At 49.5% G+C, this 25,142-nt stretch overlaps 9 protein-coding genes and 1 non-coding gene across 10 annotated transcripts; 4 read left to right on the top strand and 6 right to left on the bottom strand.

Moving 5' to 3' along the window:
• Nucleotides 1-368: 368 nt before the first annotated feature.
• Nucleotides 369-1,109, top strand: QC764_402710 (uncharacterized protein; the record flags this gene model as incomplete). Its single annotated transcript, XM_062946550.1, has 1 exon — nucleotides 369-1,109. The coding sequence occupies one exon, from the start codon at nucleotides 369-371 to the stop codon at nucleotides 1,107-1,109; it is 741 nt and encodes a 246-aa protein (XP_062800191.1).
• A 2,907-nt stretch (nucleotides 1,110-4,016) lies between these two features.
• QC764_402690 (uncharacterized protein) lies at nucleotides 4,017-5,526 on the top strand (the record flags this gene model as incomplete). Its single annotated transcript, XM_062946549.1, has 2 exons — nucleotides 4,017-4,493; nucleotides 4,546-5,526. The coding sequence occupies 2 exons, from the start codon at nucleotides 4,017-4,019 to the stop codon at nucleotides 5,524-5,526; spliced, it is 1,458 nt and encodes a 485-aa protein (XP_062800190.1).
• Nucleotides 5,001-6,723, bottom strand: QC764_402680 (uncharacterized protein; the record flags this gene model as incomplete). Its single annotated transcript, XM_062946548.1, has 3 exons — nucleotides 5,001-6,318; nucleotides 6,472-6,539; nucleotides 6,720-6,723. The coding sequence occupies 3 exons, from the start codon at nucleotides 6,721-6,723 to the stop codon at nucleotides 5,782-5,784; spliced, it is 609 nt and encodes a 202-aa protein (XP_062800189.1). The 3' UTR covers nucleotides 5,001-5,781.
• A 245-nt stretch (nucleotides 6,724-6,968) lies between these two features.
• MCT1 ([acyl-carrier-protein] S-malonyltransferase) lies at nucleotides 6,969-8,291 on the bottom strand (the record flags this gene model as incomplete). Its single annotated transcript, XM_062946547.1, has 1 exon — nucleotides 6,969-8,291. The coding sequence occupies one exon, from the start codon at nucleotides 8,289-8,291 to the stop codon at nucleotides 6,969-6,971; it is 1,323 nt and encodes a 440-aa protein (XP_062800188.1).
• Nucleotides 8,292-8,872: 581 nt separating this feature from the next.
• rrp4 (Exosome complex component rrp4) lies at nucleotides 8,873-9,946 on the top strand (the record flags this gene model as incomplete). The annotated part of the gene is made up of 1 exon (XM_062946546.1): nucleotides 8,873-9,946. The coding sequence occupies one exon, from the start codon at nucleotides 8,873-8,875 to the stop codon at nucleotides 9,944-9,946; it is 1,074 nt and encodes a 357-aa protein (XP_062800187.1).
• A 704-nt stretch (nucleotides 9,947-10,650) lies between these two features.
• Nucleotides 10,651-12,290, bottom strand: HFD1 (Hexadecenal dehydrogenase; the record flags this gene model as incomplete). Its single annotated transcript, XM_062946545.1, has 2 exons — nucleotides 10,651-11,054; nucleotides 11,108-12,290. 2 exons carry the CDS (start codon nucleotides 12,288-12,290, stop codon nucleotides 10,651-10,653), a joined length of 1,587 nt encoding a protein of 528 aa, XP_062800186.1.
• A 1,023-nt stretch (nucleotides 12,291-13,313) lies between these two features.
• On the bottom strand, nucleotides 13,314-14,835 carry RSM24 (37S ribosomal protein S24, mitochondrial). The gene is made up of 3 exons (XM_062946544.1): nucleotides 14,195-14,835; nucleotides 13,852-14,141; nucleotides 13,314-13,799 (listed from the first exon to the last, which is right to left on the bottom strand). Exons 1-3 carry the CDS (start codon nucleotides 14,754-14,756, stop codon nucleotides 13,530-13,532), a joined length of 1,122 nt encoding a protein of 373 aa, XP_062800185.1. The 5' UTR covers nucleotides 14,757-14,835; the 3' UTR covers nucleotides 13,314-13,529.
• Nucleotides 14,836-15,153: 318 nt separating this feature from the next.
• Nucleotides 15,154-16,403, top strand: ALG13 (N-acetylglucosaminyldiphosphodolichol N-acetylglucosaminyltransferase catalytic subunit alg13; the record flags this gene model as incomplete). Its single annotated transcript, XM_062946543.1, has 4 exons — nucleotides 15,154-15,793; nucleotides 15,851-15,989; nucleotides 16,051-16,075; nucleotides 16,200-16,403. The coding sequence occupies 4 exons, from the start codon at nucleotides 15,154-15,156 to the stop codon at nucleotides 16,401-16,403; spliced, it is 1,008 nt and encodes a 335-aa protein (XP_062800184.1).
• A 903-nt stretch (nucleotides 16,404-17,306) lies between these two features.
• Nucleotides 17,307-17,377, bottom strand: QC764_0063300. The gene has a single exon. It is a non-coding gene; the product is annotated as a tRNA-OTHER (tRNA).
• Nucleotides 17,378-17,608: 231 nt separating this feature from the next.
• On the bottom strand, nucleotides 17,609-20,102 carry AIP1 (WD40 repeat-like protein). The gene is made up of 2 exons (XM_062946542.1): nucleotides 19,541-20,102; nucleotides 17,609-19,475 (listed from the first exon to the last, which is right to left on the bottom strand). The coding sequence occupies exons 1-2, from the start codon at nucleotides 19,643-19,645 to the stop codon at nucleotides 17,748-17,750; spliced, it is 1,833 nt and encodes a 610-aa protein (XP_062800183.1). The 5' UTR covers nucleotides 19,646-20,102; the 3' UTR covers nucleotides 17,609-17,747.
• Between the last annotated feature and the right edge of the window lie 5,040 nt (nucleotides 20,103-25,142).

Below are 25,142 nucleotides of genomic sequence, written 5' to 3'. Positions count from 1 at the left end.
CTCAAGCATCAATCATCTTATCCCTATAGCCAAACATCATAGCCATATTGTGTGTTGATCTTCTTCTAATCCGACCGACACTCTTTTCAAGAACCTCAAGTGCAAGGCCGGGCTGGGCCTCAACAGTGAAGAAGCTCCCAGGCAACGCCCCGCCAAAAACGACACCCTGACAGGTCCATCTCCACTCCAAGTCCCACTTCAACCTGGCTCTCTTGGTTTAGCGAAAACCCCTCAGTACCTCGATCTCCCCAGTAATCAGGCAGAGTCATCACCCCTGAAGCTTTCCACCGACTTCGACAAACTCATAGACTGCCAGGGCGTGGACGAGACCTCGCCTCATTTTACCGCCTACAGCTTCACATTCAGCCATGAGCGCCGATTCGCACGAGCTTCTCGATGCCTTCCGGGCTGCTGCACTGTCCGTCACCAAGCTCTACAAGACGTCAGCGGCCGCGCAAACCAAGTCTCGCGCCGATGGCTATCAAGACTGTCTTGAAGACCTGATTGCCTTTCTGGACAAAGAAAACATCGGACTGTCTGCTGGTGATGTAGGCTCAAAGATCCGGAAATGGGCGATGGATAGATCAGAGACTAGGGACACCACACCCCCATCCATCGAGAGCGACGACGAGACCGAGAAGCCCGAGCCTGCCGCCTCATCCCCTCAGGCACAACGAACGAGCCCTCCGGCAGCACAAACATCTGTCGACCGGGACGAGGTCCAGATGAGGGATTCGGCGCCTCCGGTTCTTGCAACGGTTCCCTGTCCGCCTAGCCCGATAGTGGAGGAGGTCGACTTTGTTGTTCCTACGCAGGATACCTTCAACTTCCAGTCAGCACATGCTTATCCTCACGATGAGGCCATGCGGCTCGCCAACCTCAACCTGTCTGATGCCAACCAAGCATCAAACCATAGCACATCAAACCGGACGACACCACGCAACACCAGAAGAAGAGATGTACGACCTGGGAGGACACGGAGAGATTTGGGACAGGGCGCGGGCCACAAGAGAAAGATGAACCTCGCTGAGTACTTCGACCTAAACGGTGTCGATCTCGGGAACGGAAAGGATATGTTTGGCGGTGGGAAACGCACAAGGCACGTTTAGTCACTTGCTTCAAACTACTCATACCCCTTTGCACACTTTACACACGCACATCATATTTATGGTCTTTTTTTCTCGGCGTTTTCGGGAGGGTACACACGATTGGGAGGCACTGGGTTGTCGATGACCAAAACGCATAGCATCGCCTGGAACGCATGGACACAGCGGAGTCTTTTTTCATCTTTTTGAACGGGTTTGGGATTTGGGAGCGGTGGCGGTTTCATGAAGCTGGAGGGAACAACAGAATCATTAGACCAGGAAGCATAAAGAGGCGTTTATTTATACCACTGGGGTGTATTCATGTATAGTGCTTTTGTTCTTGTATGTATGTAGCCGGAGACTTATGGAGGGCTGTCACAATATCGTTTTAGTTTGACTCTTGGCTTGCGGTTCTAGACAAGGTGAAAGGTGGCGTATATACGACTTCAGATGGGCTCATTTGACGTTTACATAACCGACAGGCTCTGTAATCCTAATCTCATTTGGAAGGAGGGTCTTTTGATGACTTGTTGATGGTAGCATGTACAAAACAATGTATATATATTCCATGAACAATGGGTCTCGGAATCTGAGTGCTATGGCGTGTATGACAACCCAGGGCTGTCACTACAGTACTTTCCCAACTACCGAAGAACATCTCCATGTCTCTTGCCATTTGGACTGTCGGCAAGAGCCTCTGGTTGTTGCTGGGGCTCTAATTCCCGTGATTCCCCAAAAGGGATCACTAGAAAACTCAGGTACCCAAACTCCCGTCATTCAACTGCACCATTTTGTCCTCTCTCAGATGTGACTACACACATAACCGACCACGTTCGTTTTACCATAATACTTCTAGCCAACAGCTGTACTCAACATGACGAGCAGCACTACCGGCTCTAGGTATGCCGAGTCCAGTAACCCCGAGTCCAGCAGTACCGGCTCTAGGCAAACTGAGCCCAGCAGCACTGAATCCAGCAACGCCCCCAACAACGGTTCCAGACACGCCAGTTCCAGACACATCGAGTCAAACAACCCCAAGTCCAAGTCCAAGAACACCAGCTCTAGGCAAGCTGATTCCGGCAACCCGAAATCCAGTAATACCGGTTCTAGGCACGCCCAGTCTAGCAACCCCTGGTACCCAGCAACACCGGCCCAGGCACTACCAAGGTCCAATTCTAAGGAAGCCGGTCCCGATAACACTGGCTCTAGCAACACCGGCACCAGCCAAGACGGCCCGAGCGGTATCGATTCTCGTCATACCGGCCCCAACAAGACTTCTGCTAATTATTCCGGGCCTAGCAGCAGGGGCTCTAGAAACACCGGCTCTGAAAGCAGCGATTTGACCGAAATAGCTTTTCGTCATGGCGGCCCCAGAAACGTCGGTTCTCGCTACCCTAGCTCTATAGATCCTATTCTTTGTCGTCCCGGTCCCCACGACATTGATTACAGGCGCCCTAAGGTAGCCCCAGCAAAACCGCTTCGAACTATGTCAGCCCCAATTATACCACTTTTCACTATACTAAACCCAGAGACACTGCTGTTAGTCGATCTTCGAAGGCCTGCTGACTAGGTACCTTTAAAGGGATACTGACTAAGATATCGTCTGGGACGTGGTCAGGTTTATAACATGAGTTTTTGTTGCTGTTATTGTTGTTGCTGTTGTTCTAGTGAGATTTATCTTGTCGATAACGTGACTAGGTATCTCTTTGGGTCTTGTAGCCATTACTTGGAAAATGAACAGTCTGGAATAGTCCAGAAGTCAGCAGAGGTGGACTGTGGGCAGGGTTAGCAATGTTCAAAAGTGTTTGCTGAATCAAAGAGGGGTGTGAGATATGCTGGTCAATATTGTGACTGTGCAGTGGCGAGGTGAAATGACAATGAGGGGCAAAACTGCGTGCCTATGAAGTGGTTGATCTTGAACTTTCAGAAACAACCATCCCACCTATAGGAAGTTATCACATCGAGATAGCTCACAGGCGTTTACCTGGTGTTTGCGCCAGGGTCAGAATGAAACTGACCATAGCAGCTCTCAACGCCTCCATATCTCAGACATGAAGCTTTTCACACCCTATCGTGCCGTGTTTCGCTTCCCATATCAAACCCGGAAACAGCCACACACAAGCTACCTACCCGTCTCGCCTTTTATCGTGCGTTAGCCCCCCCCAGGTTTTGACAGACACGAAATCGGATCTCTCGACGACTCGAATGATAGGTTAGTCAAAATTGTGGGGAAGAACGGTCGCAGGGTTACATCGGGGGGGCTTGAGTCTTGGTGGCTCTGGGGGAGTTGCTAGATCGGGACAATCGCGCAGCTCTCGGAGGGGGAAGTGGTAGGGTAGGGGAAACACCAAGAGGCGCTTGCACGTTGTATGGTACTGTTGCACAAGCTACCACTGGAAGAATAGAAAGATAGATTGAAATCTGGCGAGCTTTCCTGTGGCTGGTTGCGTAAGTACCGCTTCTTTTGCCGGGCAGCACCCCCTTCCTCAAATCAGATGCGGTGTCTCCCTTACAGGGGAGCATGATCTCTCTCTACATGGATCGCCCCCGATGGCTTCGGAGCAAGAGCCGCCGCGGGTTGAGGTCTTGTCAACGTTCAACCTGGGATTTGAAGTCTTGGGAGACCCCGCAGGTCCAAACATGCGACTCTCCCCAGATTTTGATACTGTTTGTTTCCTTCTTGCTAGACCCCGTGTGCCATTCGTCTTGTACGCTACCTGCCGTCTCTCTTTCCTGGGACAGAGGTGTTGATGATATCGTTTTCACATCGCCGTGCTGGTTCGGGAACAGCGCGGGAGAAGAGCAACCACATGTTCAACACTATGCATCTTTGATGTACATCTTTTTTCTTCCTTGCCTGGGCCAGGTTGTGATGAAGAAATCCTTCTCTCCGCAGATTCAAGCGACGATAGACGAGATCAAACCGACACAATGCTCGAAAAGCGCTTCAGTGTCCCGATGTCCAAACCAATATCTCTCCCAATACACACATCCTCGAGTCGAATGAAGATGAAAATAAAACACCGACAAAAACGACGAATAACACAAATAACACTCATCGCGGGTGGAATCCTCGTGTTTTACTGCTTTGTGTTTCTCTGGAGGACACCATCATCATCATCATCGTCGTCGTCGTCGTCGTCTTTGAAGCCAGCACTTTCCAAACAACAACTAAGCCAAAGACCGCCACCCCCAGAGCTGCTCAACAATCTTTCCCTAGACGAAGACCAATGCAATGCTGCCTTCCCAGGCCTCACCAAAGAAATCGACGATGCCGTCGCCGAGGGTCCGTTCACCATGAAGAGATACTCCAACAACCAAGGCCCATTACAAGGAAGGATCAAAGACGGGCAAATCTACATCATCCACGCCCAGCGACGAAAAGATCTGTCACAAGAAATGTCAAACGTAAACACCCCCAGTTCACCCCCCTCTTCACCCCCACTAACATCCTCCCCAGGGGGGAAACAGTCCCGCACCGCCTCCCTCCACCAACTCAACCGCGCCCTCCTCACCTCCCCCTCCCCCTCCCAAACACTCTCTTCACCCTCAACTTCCAAGACACCCCCTTCGGCACAGCTTGGTCCTACTCCCGCCCCGCCTCCTCCCCCATCTTCCCCCCAAATCCCCCTCCCCAACCAACCCTCAACAACAACGCCTCTTCCTAATCCCCCACTTCTCCTTCTGGTTCTGGCCCCTCCCCTTCATCCGCTCCCTCCCCCACGCCGCCTCCCTCATTACCTCCCTCGAATCAACCCTCCCCTTCCCCTCCAAAATCCCCAAAGCCGTCTGGCGCGGAACAACCTGGTTCAACTCGGTCCTCTCCCCCCACCTCCGCCAAAACCTCCTCCAAACCACCCGCCCCTACCCCGAAATCTTCGACGTCCAAAAGTTAGAGTGGACAGGCAAAAGCCGCAACGCAACCAACGCCTTGCCCATCCAGGACTTTTGCCGCTACAAATACGTCATCCACACCGAGGGAATCGCCTACTCGGGCCGGTTTCAATTTCTGCAAATGTGCCAGAGCGTCGTTTTGACGCCCCCCATTCTCTGGATGCAGCACACCACCCATCTTGTGAGACCCGTCTACAGTGGGGAGTTGACCGGCAAGAGGTGGGAGACGACTGAACGAGTCAAGGGCGCTTGGGGGACGGGTGTGGACGCGAGGGAGGCGAATATTGTTTTTGTCAAGCCTGACTGGTCTGATTTGGAGGAGACGGTGAGGTGGTTAGAAGAAAACCCAGAGGTTGCTGAGGGGATCGCCACCAGGCAGAGGGAGCTGTTTGTCGGAGGGGGGTATTTCTCCAAAGCGGCCGAGGCGTGTTACTGGAGGGCGTTGGTGACGGGGTGGGCGAAAGTTGTGAGGCCCGAGGGAGGGGAGGAGGCTTGGGAGGAGGGAATGCCGTTTGAGGAATTTAGTCTGACGAATTCGTTCAAGTGACGAGATTTGCTGGTGATGAAGTTCCTGTACATACTAGGGATGATGATTGGCGTTTTGGTTGGCTTCTCTGGATTGGTTACCTCTCGTACCTATCCTAACCGTAAATATAAACCCTGTTTTCGCTTGCTTGAAAGGAACAATGTCTCTGTTTCGTTGGAAGAAGAAATGCTGTGATAAAAAAAAACGCCAAAACAACCAGGTATCCCCTTTTCAAACGCCCATTAGCACACACACCCACACCGTAGCTACTCAAAATCACAAACTCGTCACCCCCGGCACCCACCCCTCCCCAATCTTCCTCATCTCCTCCCCAAACCTCCTACTCGTAATCTTCTTCCCCGGCCCCGTCAGCGGGCTATGCTCATCCGGATCGTAAAAAGGGTTCTGCATCAACCGGATATACGCCGCCTGCATCGCCTTGAACACAACCCTCATCTCCCCTTCTCTCAGTCCCACCCCCGTCGTCCCCACCGCGCTGCTCTTCTTCCCATCCTCTCCCACGCCAGCAGCAGCAGTCGACGCTCTCCTCCCTCTCATGTCCACCACGACCACAAACTTCACCCCCGTGTTGGTCTCGAAGCCATAGGCCGCCAGCTTCTCGTCTACCGCGTGCAGCAGGCCGAAGTCACCTGTTAGGCCGGTTCCCTGGGCGGCGTGGGCGCGGGATCGGAGCTCAAAGATGTCGAGGGTGGAGGAGAGCAGTAGGGAGAATTGGAGGGGCGTGCGGACTGGACGGAACAAGTTGGTGGAGGGGTCGTAGGAGTTGAAGATGGAGATGTGGAGGGGGTTGTTCTAAGTTGACCGTCAGTTTGCGCTTTCCTAGAAGAAAGAGTGAAAAAGAGAGAGAGAGAGAGAGAGAGAGAGAGAGAGAGAGAGAGAGAGAGAGAGAGAGAGAGAGAGAGAGAGAGAGAGAGAGAGAGAGAGAGAGAGAGAGAGAAGACATACGTTTCGACCTATTACGCCCAAGCAGGCAATTGAGGGAGGGTGGTCGACATCTTGTGCTGAGGATTTACCTTTAGGGTGGTGGTATGGTTTAAAAAGAGAACCTCGATGGACGGGCGCTGGAAAGGAGGCGCATGTCAGCGGTCAAAGCTCACCCCGCTAAAGCCAGCTGTTTGGGCCGCAGGGGTTTAGTCTAGTCTAGGTACCGCACTGGTGGGTCACCGTTGGGGCGGCCCATTGCCTTCACTTACACATCTAGTTATCATCGACATAGCATCTAACATATGCCACAGACAATTACCCCTGTGACGTGAGTAAAGAGTAAAAAATAAACGGGTAACCAATTACAGTCCGTATCCTAGGTGGGCACATCAACCCCCGACCCAAATAACCCAAACGCCAAACCGCCGCCCGCTGCCCGCTGTTGAACATGTCAAACCAAACCACTTCCTTGTCCATATCCATACGCAAGTGGTATAATAATACTCTCTCCCGTAAAATCACTCGGCCTCCTCCACCAAATTCTCCGTCTCCTCCAACCCCCTCAACACCTCCTCAATCTCGCTCGGATCAGTAATAGCCCACACACCACCCCCCTTGACCGCATCCTTCCCTCTCATCCCCACCTCCTTGCCCACCAAGTTCCTCCCAACCTTTCCCGGCCCAATCCCCACCCACCTCCTCACCTTCTCCTCCTGATCCAAATACTTGATGCTCCCCCACCACTGAACAGTCTCCAAACACTGCCTCGCCAGCAAATCCTTTACTTCTTCCCTACTCCCAAACACCCTCGCCGTCACATTACTCACACACGGCACCAGCCCCGGCCAGCTAACAATATCCTCCCCCTCCCTCCCCCTCACCCGACGACTCCTCCCGTTCAAAATCCTATGCATAACCCCCACAGCAGGCTTCATAATCGGGCTATGAAAAGGACTATCACTCTTCAGCCTCACAGCCCTAGGATCGTGCCCCAAAAACTGCCTCACATGTGCCACCAGCGTCTTGATCCGTTCAATATTCCCCGACAGCACAATCTGGTTCTTGGAATTAACATTCGCAATAAGCACCTGCTCGATCGGCGACCTGTTCTCCGCACTCTCGCTCTTCCCCCCCTCGCTCCCATACCCAACAAACTCCTCGATCGCAGGTATCAACTGCTGCATGTGCGGCGGCTCGGAAACAATAGCCACCATGCCATACTCCCCTCCGTACTCCTCCTCTGCCTTCCTCGTCGCATCCGCCATGGCCTCGGCCCGTTTCTGCACCATGTGCAACGAGTCTTCGAATTCAATGTAGCCAGACGACACCAGTGCCGCAAACTCCCCCAGGGAATGTCCCAGTGTGAAATCCACTCGTTCATCCACCTTGAACCCGAATTCCTTTTCTAGGATACGCAGTATCAGGATCGAGGTCGCCATGATGGCGGGCTGGGCGTTGGGGGTGAGGTTGAGGTCTTTGGACGGGCCATTGGCGATCACGTCCGAGAGTCTATACCCGACAATGTGGTCTATTTCTTCTACTATCGGCACGGCGGTGGTGGGGAAGGCTTCGAGCCAAGGGGCGAGCATGCCGACCTTTTGGACGCCCTGACCGGGGAAGAAGAGGGCTGTTTTCGGGCGAGTTCGTCGCGGGGCAGGAGAGGGGGAGGGGGCCTGCTGTTGCGCATTGTTGTCGGTGGAAGAAGAGGCATTTCGGCGTTGTGGTAAAGCTATGAACCGTGACGATGGTGGTGATGTGCAGACTGCCCCTGCGCGGGGACGGCATGTCGCATGTCTGTGGGGGGCGAGCAGGCGACAGGGCCCTCGTAGCAGCAGAGTCATAATCGGTGTTGGCTTTGCAGTTGTTGTTGTTGTAGAAAACATGTAATATCCGGCAGTGTCCCAGCCATGTGAAGCTGGGGACGGTTCAGGGCGGTCGCCTCATGAGCTACAGCAGGAAAGAAGAGGTCATGATCAATCAACCGATCAATCAAGGAAGCTGCTTGTGATCAGTGACGGGATGAGATGACGGATTCGGGTCACGAACGAGAAGCGAGGGCGGGAAAGCATTAGCGGGACTTGCGGCGGCAGGCAAGAAAAGCTGCAGAAAAGCTAGAATCAAAAACGGAGAAAATCCGGGGGTGGGGCATTGTTTGGCTAGCTACCGTTCGGGAAACGGAAGTGTGGAAACTGAATTTTGGAGGCTCGAGCTTCACATCGCTTTTGAGATGTGAGGAAGTAGAAAGCACTCATCTCATTTAATTCACAACCCAACTCTACAACAGCAAAATAATTTCGACGTTTGAGAGTCTAGAGATACCTTTCAAACCGCCACCGTATCAATTTCATCAATCCTTCCAAAAATCGAAGTTTCATCTCACCCCACCTCACTATCAGACCCCCGAGGTCTCACTCACAAGAAAATGCCCATCACAATCCTCCCCCCCAAACCCTCCCACCCACCCCCTTCCCCCCACGACATCTCCGACGCCGACTCCGAGCTCTCCAGCGACGATGGCGGAGGAGGCGCCCACCTCGACTTCGCCTCCCTCGGCCTCCCCTCCCACCAAAAATCCACCCACCCCCCCAACAACCCCCTCTTCACCAACCTCGTCACCCCCGGCACCCTCATCACCCCAGACCACCAATGGATGCGCGGCCACGGCACCTACATCCCCCCCAGCACCACAAACATCACCTCCTCCCTCGCCGGCATCACCACCCGCACCAACAAGCTCATCTCCGTCTCCCCCCTCCGCGCCCGCTACACCCCCGAGGTAGGCGACCTAGTAGTAGGCCGCGTCCTCGAAGTCCAAGCCAAGCGCTGGCGCGTAGACATCAACTCGATCCAGCTCGCCTCCCTCCCCCTCTCAGCCATCAACCTCCCCGGCGGCATCCTCCGCAAGCGCACAGAAACCGACGAGCTCCAAATCCGCACCTTCTTCGCCGAGGGCGACCTCGTCGTCGCCGAAGTGCAGCAGCTCTTCCAGGACGGAGGCGCAGTCCTCCACACGCGCTCGCTCAAATACGGAAAACTCCGCAACGGGCTGTTTGTTGCTCTTTCTGGGCAGGGCGGCGGGTCCGGGGTGGTACGGTCGAGGAGACAGGTCTGGACGATGGAGGGGCAGAACGGAGGGGGGAAGATGGATGTTATACTGGGGGTGAATGGTTACGTCTGGATCAGCAAGCATATTGAGCAGGTGGCCAAGGAGCTGGAGCAGAAGCATATGGGGATTACGAATATGGAGGAGAGTGTCAGCGCGGGGGTGTACAGCAGTCAGAATGACTTTATTGACAGCGCTACCATGAGGGAGATTGCCAGACTGAGGAACGTCGTGACGGCGTTGGTGGAGAATGGGTGCAGGGTGGATGAGGATATGGTGATACGGGGGTATGCCGAGGCTTGTGAGATGGCCATGTTGGGGGAGACGGGGGCGGAGGATATCTATTTGGGTGGGCAGAGGGGGGAGGAGTTGACAAGAGCGTTGAGGAATTGATCGGAAAAGGGGGGTGGATAGATAATGTAAAAAGGAACGCTCAGGTTGGGCATGCATGTTACACCCATTCACAAGACAACTTGGCATATGATATCAAAAAGAAGATATAATTTACTCCCTCCGCAGCAGACACGCCATGAAAATATGCCACGCCTGCTTGTGTAGGTAATACATATATGATGTTGTAAATGCCTGAAAAAAAGAACCGGTATTCTGTTCCATGACCATCAAGCCTAATAGCCTGAGCCGTTTCTTTTTCCACCTGCCGCCTTTCATGAAATTCAAAAAAAGAACAAAAAAAAAAGACAGAAGAAAAAAGTATATGCCAGCCCATATAGTACAAGTAATGGTGATAGTACAGCACGAGGTATAAAAAAAAGATTAGGTAGTAATATGTGTCTTGGAAGGAAGCTTGGCCGATGCAAGTTCATCCAGTTCGGTTCGGTTGGTGTGGTGGTTGGAAAGGTGGTCGCTCGGCTCTTGGGTCAAAAAGTGGTCCGCTAACATCAAGCTTCGGAAGAGAGTCTCTCATAATCGTCGTCTATAAACACAGCAAAAAAAAAAAATCATTAGAAACCATTTCTTCTCATTTTCATTTCTTCTCATCGGGAGTATAACATGACACAGGGGGGAATCGCAAAAAAGCAAGGCTAAAACAAAACACCCAAAACAACCCTGTACAAAAGTCACAAATCACCGAATCCTTAGGATCGGTTCGTGTACATGTAGTGAGCCGCCAAGACAACAAGCCACCTCAAGAACGCACCTTTGGCGCTCTTGCCGCCCAGACCAAACAGAAACTTGATCCAATAGCCGAACCCCTTGACGACCTTGCCGCTGCGGTCAAAGTTGGGCGACTTCTCGGTGAGGCGGTTGAGGAAGGCGAGGGCCTTGAAGTCGTAGGGCATGTACCGCACGCGGATGAGCTTCTCGGCCCAGCCGGGCGTCTCGGCGATGGTGCGGAAGTGGGTGAAGGAGTCGAAGGAGGCCTTGCCGCGGTAAGCACCCCAGCCGGAATCGCCAACGCCGCCAAAGGGGACCGTGTTGACCGCGCCGTGGAAGAAGCCGTCGTTGATGGTCGCACCGCCCGAGGTCATCTCGTTGAGAACTGGATGTCGTTAGCTATTTGTCATGGTCAAGGGGTAGAAAAGGGGCGCGTGCTTCTGTTGTTCTCAGCCTTGTTACCAAAAGTAAACAGCGACAAAGGCGTCTTGTGGATCAAGTTGGCAATGTTGAGCGCCTCATCCAAAGTGTTGACCGGGTAAATGGAGAAAATAGGACCAAAAGACTCCTCCTGCATCATCGAGTCGTTTACAGAGTTGACCAGCACAGCCGTGGGCTCAATGTACAGCTCACTCTCATCCAGCTCACCACCCATGACGATTTTGCCCTGGGTGTCATCCAACATCTTCTTAATGCGGTGGAAGTGCCTCTTGTTCACAATGCGCGAAAGATCGGGGCTGGCCTTGGCACCGTTGGGGAACATGTCCTTGTAGGCGACCTTGAGGAACTCGATAAAAGTAGGCACGAGGTCCTTGTCGATGAGAACATAGTTCTGGGACATGCAGACCTGACCGGCGTTCTGGGTCTTGCCCCAGAGGAGTCTCCTGGCCGCCAGGGCCAAGTTGCCGCAGTTCTTGGTGATGAAGGCGGGGTTCTTGCCGCCGAGCTCGAGGACAACGGGGGTGAGTGTCTGGGCAGCCTTTTGGGCAATGATGGAGCCGACCTGGGCGCTGCCGGTGAAGAAAATCTTGTCCCACTTCTCGGCCATGAGCGCGTTGGTCTCGGGGATGGCACCGTTGACAACCGAGAAGGATCCAGAGTCGAGGCGCTTCTCGATCAGCTCCTTGGTCCACATGGCGCACGCGGGGGTGAGCTCGGAGGGCTTGAGGACGGCGGTACAGCCGGCGGCGATGGCGCCAACAAGAGGGCACAGAAGGAGCTGGATGGGGTAGTTGTAGGGGCCGATGATGAGGACGGTTCCGAGGGGCTCCTTCTTGACGCGAAAGTTCATAATGGAATAAGTGGCGGGGACATCGGGAGAGCCCAGCTTCTGGTCTTTGACAAAGCTGTCGAGATGGTCGAGCATCCACATGCAGTCCTTCTTCACCCAGTCTACCTCTGTGAGGAGGGCCTCGAAGCTAGACTTTCCAAGATCGCTCTTGAGCGCCTCAACGAGCTGGGGCTTAAAGTCCTCGAGGGCCCAGTAGAGTTTGCGAAGCTGCGTCTTGCGCCATTCGACGTTCTTGGTCTTGTGAGTGCGGAACTGACCGCGAGCGAGGCTGGCGATCTTGGGAATGGCCTCCAGGGCCGTGGCCTGGAACTCGGGAGCTTTGGTAGCCATCTTGTGTCGTGTGTCTCTTCCCGCCGGTGGCTTTCACGTGCGTGCGTGCGTGCGTCGGTCCGCTCGGTTCTGGCGCAGGGTCGATGAACTGGCGCAAAAGAGGTGGAGAGAATGGAAGCAGACAACCTGGAAGTTTGAAAGAAAAAGGAGGAGAAGCAAAAGGTGGCAGAAACAAGAGCTTTCAACAGCTAGGTAGGCAGTCCCAAAATCATCACAGGAGCAGGGTCTTTATCCAGAAGCAGGAACGGCACCGGAGGGCTGACCTTCCAAGAAAAAGAAACATGCATGCGATCGAAATCCGATGCATCCCTAATCAAAATAAGTGGATGGAGCCGAGGCACCTCTCGCCGCCCAGAGTGCTACCCCATCTTTGCGCTGCACTAGCACCCCTTTGCCATCCCATCATGCCCGCCGCTAATTACATCGGCCTCTACGTGGTGTTGAACATTTCTAGAAGGGCCTTAGGTATATTGTCATGAACTCTCGGCGGAGTTCAGTCTTTAGATTTGCGTTGCAGCAGACAAGACGTGGGCGACACGTGTACTATCTTTCCATTCAGTGAAACGTTCGGGGGATCCCAAAGGAGATCAAGTTTATAGAAGGCTGAGATGGCATCCTCTGTGTGAACTGCAATGGAAGTCAACTAACCATCTGCATGCAGGGGTCATCTGCAGCATCCCCCTCTCGAGTCTCACAAGTCGAGTGGCACAAGTTGGCCCAAACGTTTGGTGCTGGATGCTACCCCACCCTCTCAAAGACAAAGGGCTGCCGAGGCTCTCACCTTCAAACATTTGATTGTTCGAGGAGCCAGAACTGCTCCAAAAAGCGAAGAATTCCGATCGACGGTTTCTTTTTAATTCCCGAAGTGAGAAACCCGCCAGCTTGATAAGCATTCGTGGATATACTCCGGTCGGGACGTGGGCCCGTTTCGGAGCCTCCCAGGTACCAGGTTCATGCTTGACGTCTCTGGCAAGCCAAGTTGGCAACCCGTTGAGATTTTAACGAGAGAAACCGATAGGGTTAGGGGTTGTGGGGGTGCAAGGCTTGCTTCAGGGGTCGCCCCTTAACCTTCAACACCGGCAGTCAATACTAATCGTCTATTATACACATTTGACATGGTCTCTTTACTTTTTACAGATGATGTACATTTTCCGCTCCAACTACGACAGCCGCCAACCAGCATACCACCAGGCAACTGACGGTAGTGGCGCCGGGTGAGAACCCTCTCGCACCCTCTCTCTATAGAGGCTTGACCCGCACTGCCACGGGCTCCTTCTCCTTCGACGCAGAGAGCGTAGAAAGCGCGCCCTGTTGGATCACTTTTACACCATCAATCAGTTGACTGTTCTGTCTCTTGTTATGATCCAGCTTCAAAGACTCTCGCCTCTGAGCCAAGAGCTGCTGCCTTCGTTGGTTTGACATGTACCACTCCTTGGGGTACTTCGGGATGCTCTTGAACTTGTGGTGCCGGGTGTCCAAGGGGATGTCCTCAAACGTATCCGTGGGGTCCTAGATGATTTGATCAGCATTATGGTCTCGGTAGAGGATCGATTCATCCTACCTTGGCCGCAGTGATCAACTTGGCAATCGTGTCACCAAGCCATCGCTTGTTCTGGGCTGGGAGTTCGAATTTCTCGCAACTCATTTTGATGATTCCCCTTTCTGGGTTGTATCTGGCACCAGCCAGTTTGCGAAGCTTGTCTCGCTGAACCTCGGTGAGCTCGAACAAATCCCGGGGGTCAAACTCGACCACGACCTTGCGGTCAGCAGGGTGGAATTCCCCCATATATGTGGTGTACCGGAAACGAAGAACCTCATTATTCTTGGGCGGCACGAACTTCTTTGCGAATCCTGGCGGGTGTTAGTACCACATACTCTCAGCAGCATGACTCAGAGGCACATACTCGAAAGCAATGGCATCTCCCACACGGCAATACGTGCGTATTCTCTGTACTCGCGGTGCTCCTCCAGCTTGGCGTGACCCATAGCCATCATGTCATTCTCCTCAAAGTCGTCCTCCCCAACCTCGTCGGTGATCAAGTCGGTGTCCTGCTCTTCCTCGTGCCAGAAAGAATTTCTCCTAGCACGAACAGGTGCTCTCAGAGGGGCAAACTCCTTGTCAATTTCTTTGACAATCTGCTGCTCCTCCATCTTCTCCTCGTTTGGCTTGTTCTCCCAGCTCGCCAGGGCCTGCTGAACGGCAGCCCGGTCGGCCTCGGCCAACTCGTCGTTTTCCAGAGAGTACCTCAACTGTTCGCCCAAATCTTGAAAGACCTTGCCCTCGTATGGCTCAGGAAACTCGAAATTGTCGCTGGGGTCTTTCCAACCCTTTTTGCGACCTGGGCGAGCGCATTGAGGGGCGGTTGTGGTCAAGGCCCGGCGCAGGAGGGGGGACGCTGCAGGTCGTACTGATAATTGTCTGCTAGCCCGGAGGCATAGCCGGAGAGAATTGGCGGCGGAAGCCATCCCGGGAAGTTGGGGTCGGTCGGGATCGGTGGAGGGGTGCTTACACGGGGGGCTTCCACTGCGCGGCCGGAACTTCTCGTCGCCAAAAATTTGGAGTTTGGCCCAGCCGCTCGGTGCTGGCTGAGCTGAGCTTGGCTGAGCACGAGCCACATCTTTGCGCCACACTTGGACTTGCACATTCCAAGTTGCGAGTACTTGCCAGTGTTGTGACAAGAGCCCTCATGGCCAAATGAAAGAAATTTCTGCTCTTTAACTGAGAGCTTAACTTTATTTTACCTCCTTCTCTTCACTTCGTTTCCAGAATTTGGTGGAATTGCAAAGCTAATCTTGACCACCCTCAGCATTCGCACTGGCTAGCTCACAGCTACAAGAAACAGCCACAAGAAACAACGACAGCATGACCACTTCAACTTCCAGGGCCGCTACACCACCGAGTCCTGCCTACTCGGTAGCTGGGACCCTCAACGAGACAAGGGACTCTCACCACGTCGGTTCCCAGCAAAAGCCCGACCCTGAACGTGTGAGGAACCTCTCAAGGTCGTTCGATATTGATATGATGCCCGATAACGATAACGGGACATTGCCGGCTGCCATCACTAACACGGACGCCACCTGTCCCGATTCGGACAGGAGTCAAGACAATGGGCGCTGCTTGGACCTCGCATCTAGTTCAACATCAACATCAACACCCAGTTCTGCCCCCCAAATGGCCTCGACTGAGGAATCCCCAGTCCTCTCTGGGCGTAACTGTTTTGTCACCATCGGCTCGATTGCTTCTTTCCTGCCTCTTCTCGAGCAGGTCATCACTGGCCCTTTCCTCACTCACCTACAGGTCGCCGGGTTTAAGAAGTTGACGGTCCAATGTGGTCCTAACCTTGCTTGGTTTGAGACTCAACTCGAGGCCTTGCGCTCAGGGGAGTTGCTGGCAGACTTGCAGGTGGAGTGCTTCTCCTATGCTCCTGTTCTGAAGCCTTATATGCTGGAATGCCGTGGCGAGCAAGGCAAGAGCTTGGCAGGGTGCGTCATTGCGCACGCAGGTGAGCTCTTTGCTTAACACTCATACCCAGGAGTTGAGAAAGCTAATATTTAAACAGGTGCGGGAACCATCCTCGAAGTCAGAAGATATGGGGCTCCCTTGATTGTGGTGCCCAATCCAACATTGATGGATAATCACCAACTGGAGCTTGCTGTGGAGGTGCAAAGGCAAGGCTGGGCAGTTCATGGGAAGGTTGAGTAAGTATTCAATTCCCAGGAGCTCGGACATCTTGTACAGCCAGAATTAACAGTGCTACAGCAACCTCCCCCATGCCATTGACAAAGTCCTACAGCTCATCCAAAAAGGCAGGCTGGACCACCTTCCCCCATACAGGCCTGCGCCGTTCCCTGTCCCGGAGGCAGAACGCTTCAAGCTCTTCGATTGGGTGGTACTGACGTGTTATCCAGAGGAGTTTGAGCGCAAGAAACACTTGCTGCAACTGGAGTCGCTTGACAAGAGACAGGAAACCCGGGAGAAAGCTGGAACTGGGGCTGGCAGCTCAACTCTTGACGCCGCACGGATGCAACTGGACTAGAAATCCAACAGTGATGGCAGCGGTGACACAGTGTCGGAAATCCAAATTGGACAGCGTGATGTTGCCGTTGTGGTGAAGACTAGCATACCGGACTCGAAGTGCTCTGCACGACTGAGCGAGTCGATGCGAGAATATAGGCACACTACGCCAGTCAAGGAGAAGTCTGATTTGAACTGCCCAGTACTAGTAGAACGACAGGATTTGGGACGCCAGACATCACTGCTGAAAGAGCCGAGATCTCCGGCTACCACCGACTGCAACCCCGCGGGCAAGCTGGACAAGTTAATCGACAACCTTTGCTTGTCTCTAGCGAGAGCTCTTTGTTGGGTCCTCAGACTAGTCTTTGCGTTGGTGAGGGTACTGTTTCTAATCCTTACACACGCTCTCTTCTGGTCGGGTGTGGTCCTCTGTGTTGGAATCGCCGCCCCTCTTTGGTTGGATGGTCGCACTCTATGCTGGAATTGCCACTAGGGCCTACTGTGATATCTGGGTACGCTTTGTGATGGATCTCGTCAGTCTGGTATCTCAGTTGCGGAACGTACGAGAGTGGCTATGAACGGAATCGATCAATTCGAGAGAAGAGAGAGAGCTAAAATGGAGAGGAAGAAGCACGACACCGTTGAAATCCGCATGAGACCGAGGGTAAACACTAAAAGAAACAGACGGGAGTTGGCTGAATGTGGATTTATTGGGAAAGATCACTGGGAGAGGGCAATCTAACTGGGTCGGCGGGTCTAGGGAACAGATTACCGACACTACAACTGGTAGCTCGAGGGTCCATTGATGAACATGTGTAGGGAGTTTAGCGGGATGTCGAAGGTAGCTTTGCTCATGTACAGAGATTCATAGCTGTCCAGCAGATCCATGTGACGTTTTGCGTCTACAGATGTAGCTACATCTGCCAAATCAGTTGGAAGTCATCGTGGTGGTTTGATTCTTTTACTGATACTATTATTTGACCAGATTCGTGTGTTTCCGTGGCGTGGTAGTATAGCGGTTATTACATTCCCGAGTTTGAGCGAAGATCCAGGTTCGACTCCTGGTCCGTCACACAGTGTATTTGATTTCCAGCGTTTGCCTTTTTTTTGCCATTTTCTTTTTCCATGTACCTTTTTTCTTTAAAATAGGTATAGGCTATCAAAATCTAAAGAAGTATATTAAAGGGTCACTGAACAAACTTTTATTGGTAAGCTTTTCAACCTATCATCCTTAGGGCTGGTATAAGCGTAGGTGTTATTCATAATACCATCATCACATCCCTATACCACACACATATCAACCTGAGCTACATAAACTCCATCTATTAACAACAAGCTAATACTCTCATTAAAAAACAGTAGTAACGCCGGCTAGGTAACCACCATTAATATACCATACCATACATAAACTCATAAACGCTTCATTCCTTCCTTTCCCCTCCTTACTGCAAATTCTTCACATTCCACACCTTAACAGCAGCATCGCCACCCGAGCTCACAACCTTTTCATCCCCCTCCACAAACGCAACCCCATACACCCCATCCTTATGTGCATTCGCAGCCTTGACTCTGCTCCCCGGCTTCGCCAAACTCCAGACAAAAACATTCGTGTCCAACCCCCCCGACACGGCGTGCGTCCCCGCCTTATTCCACGCAATGCTCAGCACCCTCGCCGTGTGGGAGGACCACCTGTCGGTGGCCACCTCCCACGAGCCGGTGGTATACACGACAATCTTGCCAGACGAGTTACCCGCCGCGAGGTGCTTTCCCTCCGGGGAGAATGACAGTGTTGAGATGGTGGCGGTGGAGTTGGTCAGTTTCTCGGTCGAGGAGAGGCTGCCTCCGCTGCCGAGGTTGTATACCTGGACCGTGTTGTTGTCTGCGCCGACGGCGACATAAGAGCCGCTGATGGCGATGGTGGTGGGGGTGTAACTTACGGGTGTTTCGCCGAGAAGTTTGCCGTCGCTGTCGTAGATGGCGATGCTGGAGTTGAGAGCGACCGCGATCGTGCCGTCCGAAGACGCCGAGATGCCCTTGGGTTGTGAGCTGAGCTTCACTGGGGAGGCGAGGAACAGGTTTGTAGCCTCGTCGATGATGCGGAGGGTGTCGTCCCAGCCGACGCTGTAGACCCTGCCACCGGCCGAGGCGAACTGAACGACTTGGTTGGAGTGCGCCTCGCCCTCTGGGGCCTTCCCGACGCCAGTCCCAATGTCCCAGGCGACCACCTTGCCGTCGAAGCTGCCAGTTGTGACCTTGGTTCCGTTGCTGTTTGAGGTGACCGAAAGCGCGGTGACGCTCTTGTTGTGGCCTTCAATTACTTCTTGTGGGGTAGAAGAGCCAACGGTGAAATAGTTCAAATCACCGCTCAAGCTCAAACTAACGATAATTTCCTGCGGCCCACGAGTCCAAACAACACCAACTTGCTGATCTTGAGGGTTGGAGCTCCCTTCCTCACCAATCTTCCACGTCGCAACATTCTCCCCCGACTGCACATCCCACACCCTAACCGTCTTATCCGCGCTCGCCGTCACAAACCTCTTCGAGTCCTTATTCCAGCTCACACCCAAGATACTCCCTGTATGAACCCCCTCCCCAACCACCTTAAGCGGCTCCCCAGTCTTGCCGTCATAAATCTGAATCCTCTTATCACTCCCAACCGTCACCATCCACGACCCATCAGGGCTGAACTCGGTCCCCTGAACAAACCCCTTGTGCAGCCCCGTCGCCTTGCTGTTGAACTTGAACGGCGCGCCATGCAGGAAGCACATGCTCCCATCGTCCGACACCGTCGCCGCGCGAAGCGGGCGCTGCTGCCGGATCGCCACCGCGTTGATGACCTTGCTGTGCCCGGACACCTCGCCGACCGAGTTGCCGCTGTCGGCAGTGATGCAGTGGCCGAACCTCTCGCGGCCGTCACCGACGGCGATGACGCGCTGCGAGTCCCCGTCCCAGGCGATGTCGGTGATGCGGCCCGAGATGATGGGGTATTCGCCTTTTGTGTTGACTGCCTCGACCGAGTCCCAGACACGGATCTTGCCCGAGATGTCGCCCGACGCGACGTAGAAGCCCGAGGGCGAGAACTTGGCTACGGTGGTGGTGGTGGTGTGGGAGGTGTATTGCTTGGAGGAGGAGGGGTTGGTGAGGGAGCGGAGGAAGATTGATTTGCCGGACTGTTGAAGGGGTTGTACATTAGAGATTATGATGTATATCAAGATAAAGAAGCAACGGGACGTACAGCGAAAGCTATTTGCTCCCCCTTTGGATCGGCCGAGAGCTGGGTTGGCTGGCCGCGGGTTGTCGCCGGGGACGCGGCGAAGATCTTGTCGAGCTCGATAGACATTTTGGTGATATCACGACTGATTATGGAAAGTATGGATAGAGAGAGGAGAGAATTACTCGCAGATTGAGTGGCTATGAAGTTAAGTTTACTTGGGAGGGAGAGTTGCGGTGTGTTTTGGTTGTGCCAGCAACTTTCCAGGTTGGGGAGCTATCGATGGAGCCTTGAAGCTCATGGCGGGGTTCCCGGTGTCGCGGGACGTGGGTGGGGTTCTGCTTGCGCGGTTGCTGCCCCACAACCGCCAAACCGCAGCTGATGACGCCTGAATGCGACGCCGTGGCTGAAACGAGGAGCTGAAACCCTCTGTGGCTGGGTATCTTCATGCTGATATCGCCAGCCATGTTAGGGGCGTTCAGGGGAACTCCAAAATAGGATTAGGGTTGGTAGGATGCTACATTGGGCAATGAAAGAGGATGTGCCCTGGCAACCGAGCACTGTGAGAAGTTCAACAGAACACGAGGAGACATGACGATGGTCGAGTGGAGTCACCCCAAAAAATGTGCTCTGCGTAACATCTATCTACAGATGGAAGTGGGGGCATAACAAGTCTATACACTTGTGCAGCTTTTTTGAATATTAGTGTGACTTTCTAATCTGACAGGGTAAAAAATAGTGGTATTTTATTTATTTTCTTCTATAAGGATAGATACTTCTAATTAAGTCTTTTTTGTTACAAATTAAAGTACTTATATTAATAGTAAATAGGTTTACTCTAAGATTCAAGCATCTACTAAAGCCTTCGTGATATATCATAAATAAATATATAAAATTATTTATTAATACTATTGCATAAGCGACTTTAATAACCTAAATAAACCTTTAAATATAAACTTTAATTTTGAAGTCAATCATTATTATGCTCAGACTCTTACTTTAGTACTTTAGGGCAAAGATCTCTTAATATAGGGTTTATGTTAGCAGAAAGTTAGGTGTAACTGGGCAATAAGGGTGGCGTAAGGCGTGTTGCCTCTTCCTCTGAGAATTAGATAAAGATTTAGATTAAAAGCTGTCTAGGTAGTGTGACGAACTTCTATCCAGAACTTTTGGAAGAGATACTGGTTAAAGGCACTTTTAAATAATTCTGGTCTGGTACAGCTAAATAGTATATAACAGTAGCTTATTTCATTTATAATAATCTACATACTAACGATTATAACTTATATTATATTAAAATACAGCTTTTGTTTGTGAATTTTACAGTGTATCTGAGCCCTGTATATTACAGGGTCTCGAAGGCAATACGATGGCTTGAATCAGCAGTGTTTAGGGACTGCGGTTACCGGAGCGGAAGCCCGGCCTCCGGAAGCAATCCGAGGTCCCGGAAAGCCGAGCGCTAAAGCCGGTGTCCTGCAGTGGTCAAACGGTAGAGGCAACGTGGCCTGTAACGTGGCCCCTAACTTTATATTTAGTTAGCGTATTTAGCGGGCGTTCGGGCCCGGGAAACGCGCGTTTAGGCCCGGAAACACGCGTTTAGGCCCGGAAACGGAGTTACCCTCAGAGAGCAAGTAAAGCACCGATAGCCTATAAGACTTCTGCCTTATACCCTATCCACTATAGTATTTTTTAGTCTACAAGGTTCAATTAATATACTAGTTCACCATACTTATTAGTGCCTTACAAGCCTATATTACAGTGATTCTCTTCTATATATTACAGGGCGCTGCCCCTATAATCTTCCTTCCTTTAGTGCTACGGCAACTATCGAATGCTGCAGTTAAAGTCTCTTCGCTCTCAGTGTACTGCGCCGATAGCTATTTGAGCCTATATTTACAGGCATCAATAGCACTTATTTCAACAAAATATATTTAATTACGGTAACGGTTAATATTTATATAAATTATACTCTTTATATAATTAAATATAGCGATAGAATAAAAGGGAGAAGATTTATTATAGAATTATTAAAAAGAAAGTAAAAATTAATAGTTATTTTAAAAATAAAATCACTAAGGTATCGCCTTAAAAGGAGGAGTATTATATTATAGTTAACCTAACGGTAAGTTACGTAGTATATAAAACGTAAAATATTCTTAGTTAACTATTAAAAAAGTTAGGAAATAATTAATTAGAGCTAACTAGAAAATACTATAGTATTAAGACCCATAAGCATTTCACAAAATATAAGATATTTGGGGTAATCGAAGGTATAGTAAGACGAGCACTCTGTAGGATATAATATACTAGGAGTGATTGAGCTATAGCAGGATAAGTACTTTAAGGTCCTAAGGTCTATATATATAGAAAAACTGGCTAGTGTAGATAGATAGTTCCGCAATATATAATTTACGCTTATATTTACGGTATTTTATATTTTATTAAGATATTTTATTATATATTGTTTAACTGCACCGAATTAATTGTCAGAAGTTACTTTTAACCCATATCCCTTTTAGAGGTTCTGTATAGAGGTTCGTTACACCACTTCCGTCTTAATTGCTTCTACTAGCGATTAGCTGTGCGCGTTGCGCCCCGCACATAGTCTAACCTGCCCGTTAGCTTAACCGTGACACTGTCACGCAGGTGTATCTATTCTGTGACGAACCCCTATCCAGAACCTCTAAAAGGGACACTAGTTAAAGGCACTTCTGAACAATCTTAGTCCGGTACAGCTAAATAGTATATAATAACGGCTTGTCTCTATCACAATAGTCTAAATACCAACGATTGTAACTTATATTGTATACTATAGAACTATCTATCTACGCCGGCCAGTTCCTCCGTATATATAGACCCGTGGACCGTGGACCATTAACTTATAGACGGTCCTCGGTCCGCTCCTAATTAGCCGATATCGGACCGTAGACCGTAAGCCCTACCGCGGTCTCCGGTCCTTATCTTATTAGTCCGTTGCCCTTTTGGACTATAAGCTCCGCTCGACGGTACAGTCTAGTCTTAATTAGTCCCTCGTAGCCCTACTATTTTCTAGAACCGTAATATAATATTCCCTCTTTAAGCCGAAGCCCTTACGGCTTAGTTTTCTTCTACTACTAACTATATTATAGGTTTTTCCTTCTCTTTTCTCCTTACCTTTATTATATTTAACCGTATATAAAAACGTTATTATAAAACTAAATAGGTCTCTGCCCTTTCCTCCCGAATCCGCCGCCGTAGTTTTACTATAATACCGTATTTTACTTATTTTACCGCCGAATCCCTTTATATTATAGCCCCTGGGTCCTTACGGTGCGCTAAATATATATGCCGTAAGATCCTATATAATAGATTTAATATTAGCTTTACTTATAGGTAGATTTTCCTTTTCTTTTTATATTATAATTAACCGTTCTATAGTAACCCGAACGATAGAAAAGTAGGATAAACTCGAGCGTAAAGAATAAAAGCTTAAAGACTAACTCTCGTAACTAACTACTTAGTTTATCCGGGTAAAACGAATACGTCGCTCTCTTTGCGTACGTAAAAAGCGCCTTTTTATGCGGGGTATTTAGGAGGAGGATGCCCAGGTAGCGTAATCTACCGCTACGGCGCCTCCTGCTTTTTCGCCGGGTGCTCCTACGCGGCCGGACGCCGCCCAGGATACCGTTCCGTGGTCTCCTTACGCCCTAGATCCTTCCTTAGGCTTAGGCTAGCCCTCCGACCTTTCCTTCGATCCTAGTATAGCCGGTCCTTCCTTCCTAATTACGCTAAGTACCGCTAGTAGCGCGCTTTCTACTTCCTAAAGTACTTAAGGTATGTAATATTATTTATATTTAGTCCCTTTTATACCTTTTAATTTCGTAATATAATATATAATACGTTAATTATTATATTAAAGGCGTAGGTTCGACTTCCGTCGAGGTTCTTTTAGCTCCGTCTTATAGTTATTTAGTTATAAGCCGGGGCTAAGTCTTTTTACTTATTTAGGTTTTAGTCGGTCCGGATATCGTTAGTAGAATTCTTTTTACTTATTTAAGTAATTAAGGTATACCTATAGTTTTTACGAGTTATTTATAGCCGGATATCCTAATTAATTAATTAAATACTTTAATTAGTTTTTATAAAACCGTAAATCTAATATTTTTTTTATATTATATTTTTTTTCTTTATCCTCCGCTACTATCTATATATTGGTTTTACTTACGTATAGTACGGGTTCTAAAAGTAAAATATAAAAGGTATATAACCGTAGACGTATTATATTAAGTAGCTTTAATTCGAATACCGTCTCCAATAACTTTTTTTTAACCTTAAATAGTCCTACTTTCCTATAGTCTAGCTTTTTACTAGGTCTTTTAATATATAAATTACGTATAGAAAAAAATACTATATCTCCCCCCTTAAGGTAAGGTCCCTCGAGCTTTTTAATATTATAATATTTTTATATCCTTTCCCTTATAAACTTTAATTTTTATTTAAGTTTACCGTAAAATATATATATTTTATTTACTTTAATTTTAATCCTAGGTACTTTAACTATAGGTCCTTACCGTAGGTTTACCTCGTAACCGAAGTTCGCGAAGAACGATATAACTTTAATCGTTTTAATTAATAATATATTATATATTAGTTATACCGTAAGTAATAATTTAACTTAATCGTCCTATTCGAAATTAATATAATTCCGTAAATATTATTTTATAATTTAATTAAGCCGTTCCGTTTAACCGTCCGTCTAAAGGTAATAGGCCGAAAACGCTTTATTTATTATTCTTAGCCTCGTTATTAACGCTTTCTAGAACTTCGATACGAACTTAGTATCGCGGTCTATAATAAACTTTTTTAGCTATATATATATTAATATAATATACTATAATATTATATTTATTAATTATTTTACTAATTAGGTTTCCTTATAAGGTAGGAAGTATATTTATTTAGTAAGCCTATCGACTACCGTTAATATATTATTATATTTAACGTTAATTACTATATTTTTAGACTTTAGTAATTTAATAATAAAGTTTATTATAATTAAACTTTATAGCCGTTTTACTATTAGTAGTAGCTTTAGAAATTTATAGGGTTTATACCTCGCGACCTTTATTCTTTCGTACGTATAGTATAACTAAATAATTTTCTTAACGTCGTCCTTAATCTTTAGTTAGTCGAAGTGCTATTTAATTTTTTTTATAGTCTTAATAATATTTATATATTTTCCGAGCTTCAATACGTAGATCTTTATTATTAATACCGTCCTATTACTTAGTATTACGTACGCTCGATTTTTATACTATAGTTTTCCCTAATTATTTTTCTAAATACCTTATGGTTTTAGCTTTTCCTACTAATATTACTTTATAATATTACTATTTAATTTCCTTTAGTATTTACTAGAAGTAGCCCTTTTACGATATACTATATAATACTTTATTTACGGTTATAGTAAATACTTAAGAATACTATTTAATACTTCCTTAAATAATAATAGTAACTCCCTAGGTATATCTTTATAATAGTCGGTACGCCGGTTAAATACGTCTGCCTTAACGTTTTTCGAGCCCTTTTTATAATTAATTTAGAAATTAAATTTTAAAAGAAACTTTAATTATTATATTTATCGTAC

The sequence above is a fragment of the Podospora pseudoanserina genome, chromosome 4 (assembly GCF_035222485.1).
Source record: "Podospora pseudoanserina strain CBS 124.78 chromosome 4, whole genome shotgun sequence".
NCBI lineage: Eukaryota > Fungi > Ascomycota > Sordariomycetes > Sordariales > Podosporaceae > Podospora > Podospora pseudoanserina.
The sequence above is the reverse complement of the archived record's forward strand: the minus strand, read 5'-3'. Positions and strand labels throughout refer to the sequence as shown.

What these genes read in the sequence shown, in the direction of transcription:
- RSM24 (XM_062946544.1), bottom strand. Translation starts at nt 14,756, where the DNA reads ATGGCTTCCGCCGCCAATTCTCTCCGGCTATGCCTCCGGGCTAGCAGA. An exon ending in GGAGATGCCATTGCTTTCGA is followed by an intron (nt 14,142 to 14,194) that starts GTATGTGCCTCT and finishes AACACCCGCCAG; the next exon opens with GATTCGCAAAGAAGTTCGTG. An exon ending in AGTTGATCACTGCGGCCAAG is followed by an intron (nt 13,800 to 13,851) that starts GTAGGATGAATC and finishes CAAATCATCTAG; the next exon opens with GACCCCACGGATACGTTTGA.
- AIP1 (XM_062946542.1), bottom strand. Translation starts at nt 19,645, where the DNA reads ATGTCTATCGAGCTCGACAAGATCTTCGCCGCGTCCCCGGCGACAACC. An exon ending in GGGAGCAAATAGCTTTCGCT is followed by an intron (nt 19,476 to 19,540) that starts GTACGTCCCGTT and finishes CCCCTTCAACAG; the next exon opens with TCCGGCAAATCAATCTTCCT.